This window comes from Falco biarmicus, chromosome 10, assembly GCF_023638135.1.
Source record: "Falco biarmicus isolate bFalBia1 chromosome 10, bFalBia1.pri, whole genome shotgun sequence".
In the NCBI taxonomy this organism is placed as follows: domain Eukaryota; kingdom Metazoa; phylum Chordata; class Aves; order Falconiformes; family Falconidae; genus Falco; species Falco biarmicus.
In genome coordinates, this window is record NC_079297.1 from 19,554,156 (window position 1) to 19,569,797 (window position 15,642).

The 15,642-nt window shown below is 44.7% G+C and overlaps 1 protein-coding gene across 1 annotated transcript in view; it reads left to right on the forward strand.

The window, feature by feature from the left end:
- The first annotated feature begins 9,252 nt into the window (after positions 1-9,252).
- The window catches only part of LOC130156374 (acyl-CoA (8-3)-desaturase-like), a 47,982-nt gene continuing 41,592 nt past the window's right edge, over positions 9,253-15,642 (forward strand). Inside the window, 3 exon segments of the mRNA XM_056354819.1 lie at positions 9,253-10,485; positions 14,357-14,467; positions 14,916-15,113. Coding sequence (XP_056210794.1) covers positions 10,267-10,485; positions 14,357-14,467; positions 14,916-15,113 — 528 coding nt within the window. The 5' untranslated portion in view covers positions 9,253-10,266.

Below are 15,642 nucleotides of genomic sequence, written 5' to 3' on the forward strand. Positions count from 1 at the left end.
TTGAAGTACTTGGTCTTGCCCAGCAAGTGGCTTTTTTTCTGAATGCCCAGAGTCAGAATGTTCATTATCTGGATGTTTAATTTTGACAGTTCAGATACATTTGAGGTACCCCTGGGCTGGGATGATCTAGAAGTTAACAGTTTTGAAGAGAATAATGTGTCTAAGTTCCACTTTAGTGCCTAAGACTTTGGAGACCCTTGTGTTTTCTCTGCCATATTGAAGAGGAAACATCTACAACAGGGGTCCTCAAACTGGGCTGGATATGGCCCCCCAGGGTCCTCAATCCGTCCCCTGGTATTTACAGAAACCCCCGCCAGGGGTTGGGGGGGTAACCAAGCAGCCGCAGATGACTGCCTGCCACTTCATCCGCACGCCGGCCCCCCGGTTAAAAAGTTTGAGGACCCCTGATCTGCAACACCATGAACCAAGTGCTTGACTCACCAGGAAAAATAACACCTGTGGACTGATTCCCAGTCCTGAAGGGTAAGGGCGAAGGGGGGCTGACTCAACAGAAGCAGGTGTGGGTGCTCTGAGTTTGCTAGAGGTTCTCCAGGTGTATGACAGCCCGAGAAATAAGCTGCATGACTTCTTCAGCTTCTGTGAGTTTATAGTCCACAGCGGCAGATTACCCTGATTACTTCCAATAATGCAATTTTACAACAAGAGTCAAATGCAAGTCCAAACCCCCTTTCAGGTGCTCTGAACATGCATCGAGATACACCTTTCTGGAACAACCCCAGCCCCAAATTTGCCACGTGGTGAAAGCCCTTTGGCTTCACGGCTCAGCCTTAAAAATCATGGAACCTGAAGGTTGTGGAATAGCCACGGGGTGGCACTCGGGCATCAGGAGCGAAGGACATCCCAGCCTCCCTGGGGACCCAAGCGGGAGGGTTTAAGGGCTCTGCCCCTGCGATTATCCAACTATCTGTTTGCTTAAAGGAAGTGAATATGAAATTAATGCACAGCTCAAAGCAACTTTGGGCTGATGTGAGAATGGGACTCCTAAAGGTCACTGACCAAAGCGTTATGTCCCCATGTCACCCTCCGTAAAAGGTAAGAACAACCTGCCTGCGAGCAGGAATAGCTTGTTGGGCTTTTTGCTTTGGGGTCTTTGAGTTCAGCCTAAACACTAGGAAATGCAAGGTGTGCTGATTGTCTAGGTCTGGTTTAATAATAAAAATTCATTCTCTCAGAAGATCTCTGTGGTGGGTCAGGCAGAATGAGGTAGGGGACACTCATTAATCTGCTGTTGGTAATTGTTCAAAGCCAAGTGACTGCTAAAATGGCAGTTCTGGAGTTGTGTGCCTTACATGCTCGTTTTCTGCCACAGTTGTAGCAGGTTAGGCAATGAAATATTTGAATTACACAGTGTAAGGAGAGATTTAATGGACAGGATAATTGGTAAACAAAACCCAGAACTGTAGCAAAGCTTCTTTAGGGATAAAGAAGAAGCATTTACATCCAAGGTGAAGCCTGTTAATCTTCAGCCCCTCCATGGGATTTGGATGTTTGGAGAGGATATAGTTCCCAAAGATGTTCAAAGGGGGACAAATTCATCAGGTGTTTGCATGGGGTCTTACAAAGTGCAGCCTGAGGTTCATAAGGCTATGAAGGTTATTCAGTTAAGTGGAGCATCACTGGGCAAAGAAGTGGCTCTGGTACAGAGTAAATTACTATTTTTCAAATCAGGGAGGAACATTTTCAGCAATGGGATAGCTGGAATTATGAAAATGTTAGGGCAACATTAAAAGAGCTGAGGGTGATGGGGCAGCTGGCAGAGGAAAATGCTGTCGTTTTCCCCTTCCCAACACCCACTTATTTTGACTTGTTAATGATCTGGATTTCCAATCCTTGCCCAACCCATGTGTGTGTTTTCTCCCATTATCCTGAATTCCTGAAGAGGTGAACTGTGGTGTCCATAGAATTTTGTCCATGTTTGGAAAAGAAGGAGAACTTCTGGTGACTGTAGATCTCTACAGGATAAATGATGGATGCAGCTGAGCCGCTTGAAAACAGGATGATTTGTTGCTTCCCAAAGTAAGTTCTTTTATAAGGAATATAAAGAGATTTCTTAACAGGTCAGGCATAGAAGACTGATGTATTACTGCAATGCTACTTATGGGTGGAGAAAGAAAGAAGATTACGTTGCACTGGAAGAGAGTTAATTGACCTGAACATGGTTTCTGGGCGATTTACATCTGCTACAGAGACTAATCTTAAATGTTCAGAAAATGGTGAGGAACCTCTATAAAGAAAGTTTTGAAACAGCAATAAAAAAATAATGCACCGATGACTGCTTATATTAAAGGCTAATTATGATGGTGTCCTTTAGGGAAAATAGTTTGCTTCTGTGAGAAGTGGCAGTTTTGTAGAGCTGGAGGATAAAATGACACAATTCTTTTATTTATTTTTTAGGGAAAATTAGCTATAAATATACCACAATAAGCAAAATATCATCTAACAGTGCAAATTTAATCAATGGATTAAATCAATGGATTTGTGTAAAGACAAGAGTCTTTAAAATATCAAATTTATGCCTGACACCTCCCATAGGTGTTCTAGGAATACTGTGGAGACATACTCAGTCGTGGTGATAACTGCCCTTCCATTTTGGTCACTGGAGGCTTTGTTTCGCGGGTTCTGTGATGCCACGGGAGCAAATGTGTGATGCTTGCCAGTCAGCGACTGTTCAAGTCTTGTTAAGATGGGAAAACTGGAAAATGTCTCGCATGTTGAATGCAAAACAACATTTGGTGCCCAGAGGCAAAGGAAGGTGAAGTGGGCTCACTAATATAGTGGAAGCTGTTGGCCATTCCTGAAGGGCTGACCAATCCATAGTAGTCTACCTTGTCTTTGGTCACAAGACCAGCTTGCCTTTTTGATTTTTGCAGCTAATAGTTTGCACTCTTGCAATGTTGGTGATTATATATATATATCTTTATATACAGGTTTGTTACTTTTTTTTTTTTTTTCTGAGAGGCCAGTCCTGCATGCTTACAAAGAGTGCATGTTTTCTCTTCAGTTTTCTCGAACAAATTAAATTTCCCTGCTTGTTTACCAGCAGTTTTCTTCACTGAGTCATCCATCCCAAGAAACGATGTCTCTCTGCATCCTCTGAACCAGGGTCCCCATGTCTTTGAACGCTAGCTGAGTCCTGAAAGCCTGCAGGGGCAGGGATCTGTAGGCTTTGTGGGCAACGTCTTCCCACACTTCATTATCCTTGTAGGGAAAACTTTTGCCAGGGCATTCCTTGTTTCATTTTATTAACTGCTGCTCTCCTCATGCTGGCTCAAGCTGCAGGAAAGGGAGCAAGGTTTTGTCCCCAGTGACAGACACAGGCTCTGGTAAAAGGCACGTGGAGGTAACTGAAGCCACCCTGCCTACTCGGAGTGTTCCCACCTGGCTTATCACTGAAATACAAAATCCTGTTTCTCCTACAAGGTAGAATAATAAGAACAAACCTGTGCCAGTGGGTATCAAACTCAATGCAAGGAGAACCAGCCACTGTTGAGAAATTTAATCTATCTTGCTTTTCTGGCCCTTCCTAATTGTCGCTGAAATAATTAAGAGAACAGAATGGAAAAAGACATGGAAGTCATCATGTACTGTCTGTTGCACATGAGCTCCCAGCTGAATGATGCTTTCTGAAATGCCTAAAAGAAGACCTGTAGGTACAAAGCCTGAAAAGGGCAGGAATAGAGAAGAGTTCCTACATTCTGTATATATATGTCTGCTATCAGGGAATTTTATTCAGGTGTCATGTCTGCAATACAAAACTACTGTTGAAGAGTAAAAGAGGATACAGGGAAGAGCTGCAGGAAAAACTAAGAGCTGAGGAAAGCTCCTTACTGTAGAAGAATAAAATGGCCAGAGCTCCCTGAGCCCAATGAAAGAAGAGGCAGTAACTTGATCATGAGAAATTTTATAGCAGATAGTACTGCAATCTATCAGTGATAAAGAGATACTCAGCAGCTGAAATGTGAATCAGTACCAGTTCAAGCTATACAGAAGGTGCAAATTGCTAGTACCAAGGTTAATAAGCCCAGCGTTCAGTATAGCAGGAGCAGTGATAGATTGTCCACTAAGGACAATATCACAATGCAAGAACAACTTACTTTTCTAGGAGACAATTCCTTGTAAACTGTAGCTGTTGTTTGCTTTGACTCAGAAAGAGGTCAGGGCAGTCCTGTGGGCAGTGTTATCATAATTAGGTCACCTCCTGCATAATAGACCTTTTGGGATGAACACGAGTGCTTCTAAAACAATTGTTTAGATGCGTAGCCAGATAGAATGATAACTTCTTTTGGCAACAAAAGATGCAGATGTCCTAACAAGTAAGTCTGAATTCCTTTCCAGAATAATCTCAGAATCAGTTATGAAAAAAAAACAAGATGAAGTAATAAGTGCTGGATGTTGCCCAGGTGAAAGAAAAGGCAAACGAACATGCTGCCAGTGAGCGCAGGTTATGTCTTGGTCAGTTTGAGGTTCTCTTTGTTTTATTCCCTCTTCTTCCCTCATCCAAAGGGAAGACCAGAAACCTGGCTTTGAAACTAGAAAGCTACAAATATTTCCGTCTTGAGCAAATACTCCAGAGTTACCAAAATAGAGGAACAAATAAGGGGAAAAGGCCTGCTGGAGTCCAATTCAGATTCCAGAGCAGACTGGAGTAGCTGGTTCATGTTATGGTCTATGTCTTACAGACAACTTCTAATTCTTGAAGAAAACTTTCCTTCTGGGAGAAGAACAACATCACTTTAACAAAAATAGTCACCACCCATAACTGCTGAGAGGCAGAACATGTCAAGGCAGGGATAGACTAGGAGAGATTCCTAAACTTTGTGTCATTAGATGCAAGACTAGAGGCAGAACATGTGGAAATTTTCTTCTGAAAACAAATAAGAGAATTTGCAAAATTGCCAAAGTTGTATCCGAGCAATAGGACTCATCAGGATTCTTTTCTATCTTAGTCCAAGATTTTTGTATGGGAGGAACTGAAGCCACGGCGTACCCCAGCCTGTTGTACCTATCAGTGAGGACCTTGCTGGAGAGAACCGGGGTGACGTCTGGCCCAGAAGCAGGAGTCGGGACTTCCTGGATTATGGAGGGAAAGCAGGATTGCTTGGGCAATGCCCCAGCCCTCAAAGGCTGTCTTAGGAGGAGTAAAGTTCTTACCCATGCTTCTGAAGCAGAAGTAAGGCTCACACTGGCTCAGAGCATTTGCTGTAGAATCAACCGTACTTGGGAAGTTGACTACCCGACAGGTGGATCTTCTAGTCTAGGGTTAGATGGGATCGGGCATCATGCCTTCTTGACTAAAACGGCCAGCGGCTGAACCTCTTGTCATAAGACAGACCTACACGTCCCACATACAAACCTAAAAAGCCACACACCTACGCCGTGCTGCCTCAAATTATAGGGCAGTGACGAAGCCTTAGTTTCTCCAGGGATGAGGAGGTCTGCACCGTTTGGTTTACTGCGTGTGGCGTGCTACCCCAGGAGACCACACAAGTTATGGGAAACCTGGATGGAGAAAGTGGAAGTAAATGGACACTGGACAGACCCTGCTCCTGCAAAAGGGAGCACCTGATGGTCTGAAGCATGGTCACTAGGTGCCCAGACAAGGCTTGCCCAATAACACATTTGACTGCCCAGGTACAAAAGCTCCTGATAGTCATTCTAGGAGGAAGTGTCACACAGAGGTAGGATGCCATGTGGTTTTCAAAATGCAAAGAGAATTTAACCGCAGTTGTTGGAGACATGTCCAGAACTATAACCAATTGGATGTTGCCTAAAAACCGTCCCAACAAAGAAAAGCTGTAGTTAACAAGAGCTCAGGGACAAATGCAAAGAACTCCAGAAATAGGACAGGAATGGGGAGTAACTTCTGTGTATTAACTCCAAACCAGAGAGTTACAAAGTTGCTCACAAGGATTATAGGTATTTGCCTGATGCTTGGGCATTTTTCTTCTGCTTGACCCTTTTCCTTTATCAACCACTCATTCATGCGCAGGTCTGGAGTATCCTTTGCCCCCTGGAATGAGCCACTATCAAGACTAGCCTGATTGCTGCAGACCTGCTTCAGTGTATCTTAGGTCTAGATGATTTTTCTGGCCCACTCTGTGCTGTGCCAGTTTATCTCCAGTGGATTAAGTGGTAAGTGCAGACATTTACGTGATACAGGATTGTGCTGGTTTTGGCTGGGGTAGAGTTAATTTTCTGCGTAGTAGTTGGTCTGGGGCTGTGTTTGGGGTTTGTGCTGAGAGCAGTGTTGATGCCACAGGGGTGTTTTGATTATTGCTGAGCAGTGCTTACACAGGGTCAAGGTTTCTTCTGCTCCTCACCCCACCGCACCAGCGAGCAGGCTAGGGGGTGCAAGAAGCTGGGAGGGGGCACAGCTGGGACAGCTGACCCCAGCTGATCCAGGGGATATTCCATAGCATATGACATCATGCTCAGCATATAAAGCTGGGGGAGGAAGAAGGAATCTTGTGAGTGATGGCGCTTGTCTTCCCAAGTCCCCATCCCACCTGCTGGAGCCCGGCTGCCCTGGGATGGCCGAGCACTGCCTGCCCGTGGGAAGCCGTGGAGGAATTCTTCGCTTTGCCTTGCCTGTGTGTGTCTTTTGCTTTACTTATTAGGCTGTCTTTATCTCAATCTGCAAGTTTTCTCACTTTTACTATTCCGATTCTCTCTGCCACCCTGATGCAGGGGGAGGGTGCGAGCAGCTGCCAGGGGCTGAGTTACCAGCTGGGGTTAAACTGCGACAGGGATAAAAATGTTGCTGCAATAAGTGCTAGATCAACAGTCACGTACTGGCTTTCTGGAAATCTGGAAAACTGCGTGAAGTGGCTGTGCAAGGAGACTCTTAGACACAAAAGCAGCCATGCAGAATAGCTCTGGGCATGTGTACTAGCTCCCAGATGCATACGACACTGGTTTTGGCAGGTGCGTGGGTAGCTGTTGCAGAACACTGAGTATGGTGTAAATTTAACTGATTTCTCAATAGTTTCTCTGACTGTGGCTTTCACTATCTATCTGGGCTTTTTCCATGCAACTCTGAAATTTGTTTGGTGACCTGGATAATGCAGACAGAGACAGCGTCTGCTTTCAGATTGGGGAAGGACTCATTTGAGGCTTTTCAGTGTAGTGTAACATCGGTGGACATTACAGGACACTCTGGGTGGGATCTGATGCGAAGTAAATTCAGACATGAGATACTGTGCACACTGTTAATATGGAGGGCAATTATCTCAGGGTTCCCAAACTGAATCTGGTGAAGTAACAGCAGCAGTTTGGTGGGTGCTGGCACCCACAGTGTGTGTTTACAGCGAAAGTCACAGTTGCTGCCTCTGTGTGTATAGGCAGTGACATCCCATGTTCGTTCACCCCAATATACTCCTGGCTCTGTATCCTCCAGCAACTTGTAGGCCAGAACCTAAACCCACGATTTTATCTACTCCTTTTCAGGTAGCTGCTATATTTACAAGTCTGAATATAGAGCAATGGGAAGGTTTTTTGTACTTTCAGCCAGCTATGGAGTAACTTGAATTTTTTTGCTTGTCTATAAAAAACTCACATATGCAGAAATTTGCAACAACTATTACATATTTTATTACCGCTGTTCCAAGTACTGAACACAATTTATGTAAGGCTCTACACATATTCCATGCTAGAACATGAGCACATGGTAAGTGTGGACACTTGTGAACTTTTATTTAGAGCAAGATAAAGAGTTACAAAATGCAGCATGACAGCACAGTAGAAATTATTCCTCCCATTCTTTTATCACTGCCTTCTAATGAACACTAACACATTTCTCTTTTACCTAGGGTGGTTCAACTATTGCCACATATCAGGAACTTTTAAAGGGTTGTTTTGGGCTGGACTGATTAATTTGCAAGATGCTACATGATTTAAACGAATTAGAATTGCATAATTTGCTGTTCTGTGTCAGCCAGAAAGACTGCCCACTCCATGCAGGGCAAGGCAGGTGTCGCTGCTATGTGAGATTTCAGCTGTCTCCATCCAACTGGTTTTGGACTACTGTTAATTCATTGGGAAACACGAGGAAGACAAAACCCAAGACTCTGCATTTGCCACTTTGTTTGTGGTCTGAGGCTGGCACAGAGCGTGCTAAGAAAAATAATTGTAAGCTGAGAAGCTTCATCATCACTTACAGCATAAATACCCTGTAAACTCCATTCCAGAGTCCCTTAAGGACAAACTCTTCAAAATAAAACTCTTCTATATAAATTAAATGGTACCTTTCTTCTGATGCAGAGGCTTCTCAGCTAATCTCTGCTTTGATCAGCTCCTGCAGAGGCTTCCTGCATTGCCACCTGCTTGGGAGGCAGGGAACACAGTCATAAGTTCACCTCACCCTGCTGAGGTACCTTGGTCAAGAACGTGGTGTGGCTTTCTTATCTTTCTGTCCTTCCTGACTTTGCAGCCTCAGCTGAGTTGTTCAGGCTCTCTCCGAACGGGGAGCTCATCACAGCCACCACTTCTCTTTTAGCCACAGTACGTGAACTGGTAGCTGAGACCTAGAACTTGTTAGGTTTCAGGCAGGGACTGGGCATCACTGCAGACAATATTTGTGGTTGTAAATACAATAAATTTATAAACATAAAGTTTGGGGTAAGGTATAAAACTCGTGATCTGGTATTTAACCCAGTATTGCATTACAAAGGGATAGGATAGAAACCTAATGAGGACAGCCTATACTACATCTGCCTGCTGCTTGTACCTTCCTCAAAAGCACCCAGGGCTAGTAATTTTGTATTTAAGAAAAAATCAACAAGACTAAGGGAATCCTAAACCTCAAGTCGGGCAATATTTTGTATATGTGGGGTTAGTTTTTTCTGGGTCACCTGCAAAATTGACGTGACTTCATAGGAAACATAGCATTGCCTTCTCTTTGCTATTTATTGCAGTTGAGAACTCTTACCTCTTTACTGCGTAGCAGATCCTCTCTGAACGTCAGAGATATTTAAACTTTGGCTCTGCAAGACCAATATTTAAGCAAGGTTCATTTTGTAAACAGTGCCATGAAACAGAAATTAATTAGAAACTCCTAATCTACAGCTAAACCTGGTGTTAACAGTTGTAGTAGTTGTTGTTGTTATTATTATTCCCAACCCCAAAATATTTTAATGTCTGTTGTTGAGTTATGAGTGAATTACTTGAACAGTAAGATGACGGAATGACTGGAGGACACAGGAAAGTGAAAACAACTGTATTGTTGATGCAAGCTAAATTAAGTGGAGATAAACAATGTTTTCTTAATGCGATCTTTCTTTACTCTGTGGTATTTTGATCAACAATGCTTTTAGTTAAGAAAAACACATGAATTTAGCGTGCCAGGGTCAATGCAGACTATTTCAAAGACCTAGAACAACCTGAAGTTTGAAGATCTCCCTTTAAGGGCACTAGGAGCTACCTTGTGGAGAGATTGCAGACCCTGGAGCATTCTGCTCCTTCCACTGTGTGAGCCTACGAGGTGGCTCTGTGCCTCGGAGGCAGGAATTACAATTAAGTAAGAGATGGTAGTAAACTATACTTTAATAGCAGCTTCTGGCTCTCCACACAGGCTCTTTTACAGCTTTACATTTAGCTCTGTATGACATTATGAAACTCCACTGTATGGTAAACGCAGGATTTCCTGACACTAATGACTGATTACAGGATTACGGGACGCCGACAGTGCTTCATTTTGCTAAGAAGGGCTCTTCTTGTACGTGTAAGAATATTCCCTGCTGAGGAGCTGCCCACAGCCTTCCCCAGATCTCTCCTGGCTAATCCCCACATTGACTCCGCAGCCTGGAAGCAAGTTAACAGCTTACCTCATCCAGTTGCTAATGCTCTGTGAAGGTGCTCACTTAATAGTCCTTTCTGTCATTTTGCCATCTCATTTAACTGAATTACAGATACTCCCCCTAATTTTTTTTCTATTTATGCATATTTGTGTTCAGTGAAGTAGTCTACAGCTCTCCCGAGTAGTCAGACCTTCCAAAGGCAATTGGAAAGGGCACGAAGGAACAGGGCTTTTATTCAAGGGTGTGTCGAAGTGTCTGGTGTGAACGTGGAAAAGGAGGGAGCTACGGCGGGGTGTGTTTGGGCAGGGGGAGCCGGCCAGCCCCGGCAGCGCAGGGAGTGGCTGCAGCAGGGCTGTATAACGGGCAGGCTGGGAGGGTTCGCTGCCTGCACACGGCGCCGCAAAGCTTAGACTAGCGAACCTCCCTGCCGACTGCACTCCAGCCGGTACAGATGGCTCCACAGACTGGCTCCACTGTAAAGGAGACGCGACCTGTTTCAGCCTTTCCACAGCTCTTCACCTGGGAGGAGATCAGAATCCACAATGGCCGTGGTCAAGGGCAGGAGCAATGGCTGGTGATTGACAGGAAGGTTTATGATGTCAGCAGGTTTTCCAAACAACATCCTGGAGGCAGCCGAGTTATTAGCCACTATGCCGGGCAAGATGCTACGGTAAGATCTAGGAGGACGGTGGAAGAAGGTGGTTCTGTTGTCAGGGCAGGACGGCGTGGTGGGACTCCAGTGGAGTGCTCGTGGTAGAGGCTGGTGCTGTGCTTGGTCAGGGAATGTGGTGGACACATCTGTGCCATCCATAAAAATGCCCTTCTGGTTACCTGTGAGGTCAGAGTTGTCCGCTATGCAGATTGTAAAGCTCTGGGTAGGTTCATTACACCTTGCTGTAAACAAAGCAATACCCATGCAGGTTCTCTTGCTACAAGGCGTGATTGGGCAAGCTGTCCTCCTGCTGCCTGAAAAGCGTCTCTGTTGCAGCAGTGAGAAAGGGAAGAGGGTCAGGAGCATGATGCGCAGTGCGTGTCTTTACTTTAAAGGCTGCTCTTTCAGTGTCAGATGGATGTGAGCAGTGATAAGCAAATGATAACCAAAGATAGAAGTGTTAGTAGATAGACAAGTAAGAGGTAATATCAAACCTAAAGTAATCCTGGGGGCAGTGAGGCAGGAAAGTGGATACTCAAGGAAGAGACGCTGTTTTGTGCAGGTAAATGGAGGAGAATTGAGGCCTGAGCAAAAAGTCTATTTCAGATAAGGGGGAGGAAGAAATAAAATACAGGAAAAATGACTGAGAAAGCAGCAGAATGACATTTGGCTGCAGAAGATGAGAAAAAATTCTACAGATATTCACTATTTGAAAGTAGATTTACCAGAAATTCCTGCAAAATTCTTTGATTTAGAAGATTTCTCTAAAACACTTTGTTGCTTGTTGGCAGAAATAATAAATCCTAAGCAGATCCCACTGTTTGCTGAACGTAGACACTGAATTGCTGAACAGTCAGAAATGTGCACATTAGAAACATGACCAGGATTAGGGCATAGGCTTGTGATGTGGGTGACCCAGATTTAATTCTTGTCACAACAAGACTTCTTGACTTCAAGAAAGTTGCTTAGCCTGTCTCATTCCTCAGGTTTTGGTTGGTAAAATGGGATAGCACTTCCTAACTCACAGAAGTTATTTTCAGATGAGTTATTTTTCACATTCCTTTCACCCTACTTGAAACTGAGACAGGAAAATACCGAGTGTTCTCAAAAGAAGGAGAAGATGGTTTCCAAGTCTTGTTGGTTTTATTCTTCAGCTCAGTGGTGGATGCAGCCCTGTTTTAAAGAGAGAGTGGCACCTGTGTAACACGGTGTGAGGCTGCCAGTGCCCTGCACGGGGAGCCAGCTGGAGAGGGGACACATCCTGCCCACCAGCCGCCACCAGCTCTCCCACCAACCTGTTACTGTCCCAGTAATTCTGTCCCAGGAAACCTTCTGTGTGTGCTAATTCACTAAAGTGATTATAAATCACTATATAATGCACTGATCTGAAATCTAAGGGGGATTTAAGCATGCTGAAAGTCTGCCTGGTTTTTTTGGCTTTTTTAACGAAAACCATGCTTTTAATTGAAGATGAAGGTGCTGATTTGAACGCAGCACAGCTGTTTCAGAGGCTGCTTTGTGCCGTGCTGCAATGAGCTTACTGCAGTGATAGAGACAAACAGCGAGGCTGCCACTCTTAAGAGCATCAGACCAGCCTTACCGTGCAGCCCAGGGGTCCCCGAGCCTGGTGCCACCTCCTGCTCTTCCTATTAGCGACCTTTTACAAAAGGAGTTGAGGAATACCGAATGCATGGAATGATTTGTCCCCAAGCTATCTTCTCCCAGCTTCTGCAGCCACCAGCGCAAGGATTTGCATTTAGATTATGGTGCTTTATAGACACCCAGGGGTTTTAACCGCAGCGAATTTGTTGGTATGAATGAGTTTAAAGCACGGCCTTTGATCTTAGTTGTATTTATTATTACCATAATATTACAATCTGCTTTTCCTCATTGTTACTTATGTACATTTTAAAGCTACTTCCTGGTAATTTCATTAATGTGTTATGAAAACAGTGAATACGTTTTCCATCATTTTCTCAATGCTACTTATGGTTTTGACAGCTCGTTACCTCTTTTCCAAGGCAGCCTTCCAGTATGAAAGCTGCTCCAGAGCTCTCTGCATCTTTTCTTGCTACCTATAGTTCACTACATCCCTCTGAAGGCAGGAGGACTAGGACTATGTGCAGTAGTCAAGGCTGTGGGTACAATGTGCGTTTATGTTGCGTCATAACAGCATTCTGCTATCTTGCTCTTGATTCTTTTTCTGCCAATCTTTATCATTCTTTTTGCTTTTAAAATGCTGCTGTGTTCATATATTCTGAGAAACACACACTTACAGAAAACCAGGACTGGAAGGTGTCCCAAAAGATCATGTGGTGCATGACTTTGCCTAAAGCCAGGATCCAGGATTTTTTTCCAAGTACTCTTGACTACTCTAGATCCCTTAACTGTATATATATGGTGAGAATTATCTTCCTCTAGAGCTCATAATTATACATATATATATATATATTGAAAATTTTCTTCCTCTGCGTGGATTACTTTTAAAATATAGACAATACACATTGCAGAACATTACGCTGATGCCAGACGTTGGAAGTTAGGTGTGTTGCAGATGATAGCCCTTAAAATTAATCTCTTGTAAGATGATAATCAGGTCCTAAGAGTAGGGAGGAGAAAGGAGAGGTTGCAGGGCGGAAAGGCTTGCGTTTCTGTGATAAGAATCTGATACTGATATTGTACATAGGAAATTCTGCTTAAAAGGACTCTGGCTCCTGTTCTTAAGCTGCAGTATAGATACTTACAGCCTGATTCAGCTCTTGAATTCCTGACAAGAGCAAGCTACGTATAAATGTATAAAAACTGTTGGACGAGGGGTACGGAATCATGAAGGAAATATTTCCCTGGTCCTCTGGGTCTGGACAGAGTCGCTCATTTGTCACTGCGACAAAGGGCCACTAGCTATCTCCAGAAAGCTCTGTCCAAAGTCACCTTGTGCCAACTTCTAAAGTACTCAGAGCCAGACCGACTCTGAACAAGAGGCTCCAGAGGGATGTTGGACCCACGGGCACAAGGGAAGTCCCCTGCCCTCTTCCAGGGGCTGGATCCTGACCAGATGTGCAGAATTTTTTTTGTGTCACGATCACCCGCATTTTTTTCAGAGCCAAAATCAGCAAGTACCTGGCTGCTCAGACACTGAGGGTTCTGTTATATCTGCTCTTTCTGGAAGACAGAGCATGGTCAGCTTCTTTACCGTTCTTCTGGAAAACTCCCCGAGGACATGAGCTGAAGAAGAGTTTTGGTTGATGTGGAATTTCATCCTTTATTCCATAGTTTCTATTTGATTTTGAAACTGGTATTTCAAATGGTCCTTGGACAGACTCGTTTGGGTCACTAGAATTACCCTGTTCCCCAAAACATCAATCAGCCTGAAAAGCTACAGGGATCTCTAAGAGATACCCCGTGAGTCCTGCTGCGTATGGAGCTCCGGCGTGTATTTCCTATGGCCCTAGCGTAATAAAGCAAGGCTTTAAAAACATCATCCTAAGCATGGCAAAGACACACCTCATTCATTGATGTATTTTCCTGCTCCTGAGTCCCATCCATAGGGCAGGGCTGCTGGCTGGAGCCTTCTAGGGAAGGACTGTGCTGAAACAAGCAGATGAAAGAGCATGTTTCCCTCTGCAAAGGGTTTTTCATCAAACACTTTCATGTTTATTACCAGCCTCACCCAATTACTTTTGTGAAATTTAGTTTCTTGAAACTTCTCCAGCTTCCTTGGGCCAAGCTCCAGCTGATGGCAAAGAACTACAGGAGCAACCAAAGGGACAACACTGGACAAAGGAAACTGGATTCTGTATTCTGTCAAAGACCTGGGAAAAGGAGAGGCTCAGCATCTGGTGTTTAGTCACGTACCCTTTCTTACCCCCTTCCTCTGTGTGTTTCTCAGGATGCCTTTGTTGCATTTCACAATGATAAGTCTCTGGTGAAAAAATACTTGAAAACTCTGCTGATCGGGGAGCTGGCACCAGACCAACCCAGCTTTGAGTCCAATAAAAAAGTAAGTGTCCTAGAATCTAGCTGTGGGAATGGCTTTGGAGGACTATGGGAGGAGGAGGAAACAAGAGAGCCAGCAGAAATCCTTTCTGGGGCAGCATGCGCAACACTGTGCCACAGTCTGGGTGGCGGGGAGGCAGCTGGCAGCAGTCATGCATGGAAACATGCGCTGTGCCAGAATCACTGAATCCACACCTGGGTGTGAGGAACGAGCCCCAGACCCCCACACTTTGTTCAGTTCTTCCCACTGCCATGCCTCAGCAGCAAAGCCTGCTGGCAGCTGGTTTCCCAGTGTCAAAAACCAAGATCTGTTGATCTCATGCCGGTTTTCGCGCACAGACCCCTCCGACAGGACATCTCCTCCAGCTTCCACGGATATTCTGGGGTGCCTGGGTCTGCTCTGTTACCTTTTCAAAGTAAACACTGTGCTAATATTCACTTAATACCTACAGAAATCACTTTTAGAGGATTTTCGTGAGCTCCGCTGCGCTATTGAGAAGATGGGATTCCTGAAGCCAAACTACACCTTCTTCTTCCTGATTTTCCTTCACCTCCTGGTACTGGATGCTGCATCCTGGCTCGTGGTATGGTACTTTGGGATATCCTTAGCACCTTTCCTGGTCGGCATTGCATTCTTCACCGTGGCTCAGGTAAGCTGCTGACAGCCATTCAGCACTGCAGGGATGTTTGGTTCCTTTAATGAAATGCTCGTACCGCAGTCACGGCTTTGCTGCCCCTTCTTAGATACTGTTATGGGACCGAAGACAACAAGCACATTCTCCATCACAATTTTTGTTGCCTCCAGCAAATCTCGTTTTTCTGGCAAGCTGCTCACCAGGGCTGGTGGTATGTTGTGGGGCTGGCAGTTTCCCAGGCGGGGATGAGCTGATCTAATCACCCCAGCAAAAGAGGGAATATTTTGTTCTTAGCTCCACTTTCGGCTCTATGTTCCTTCTGTTTACTGTCTGAGGGCTCTGGTATTTGTTGAGTCCTTTATGAGCCAATTTCATGCACTAACCCTGAAAAATTTTCTGCTGGATTACTAAATGGAACCATAGAAGGGCATGAGACATGTCAGGGCCAGGGCAGGGAAGGAGGTAATAGGACGTTGTAGCCCTTATATAGGAGAAATTGGAGGGCGAGGGGAGGGAAGCAAGATTTTCTAAGTAGCACTGAAAC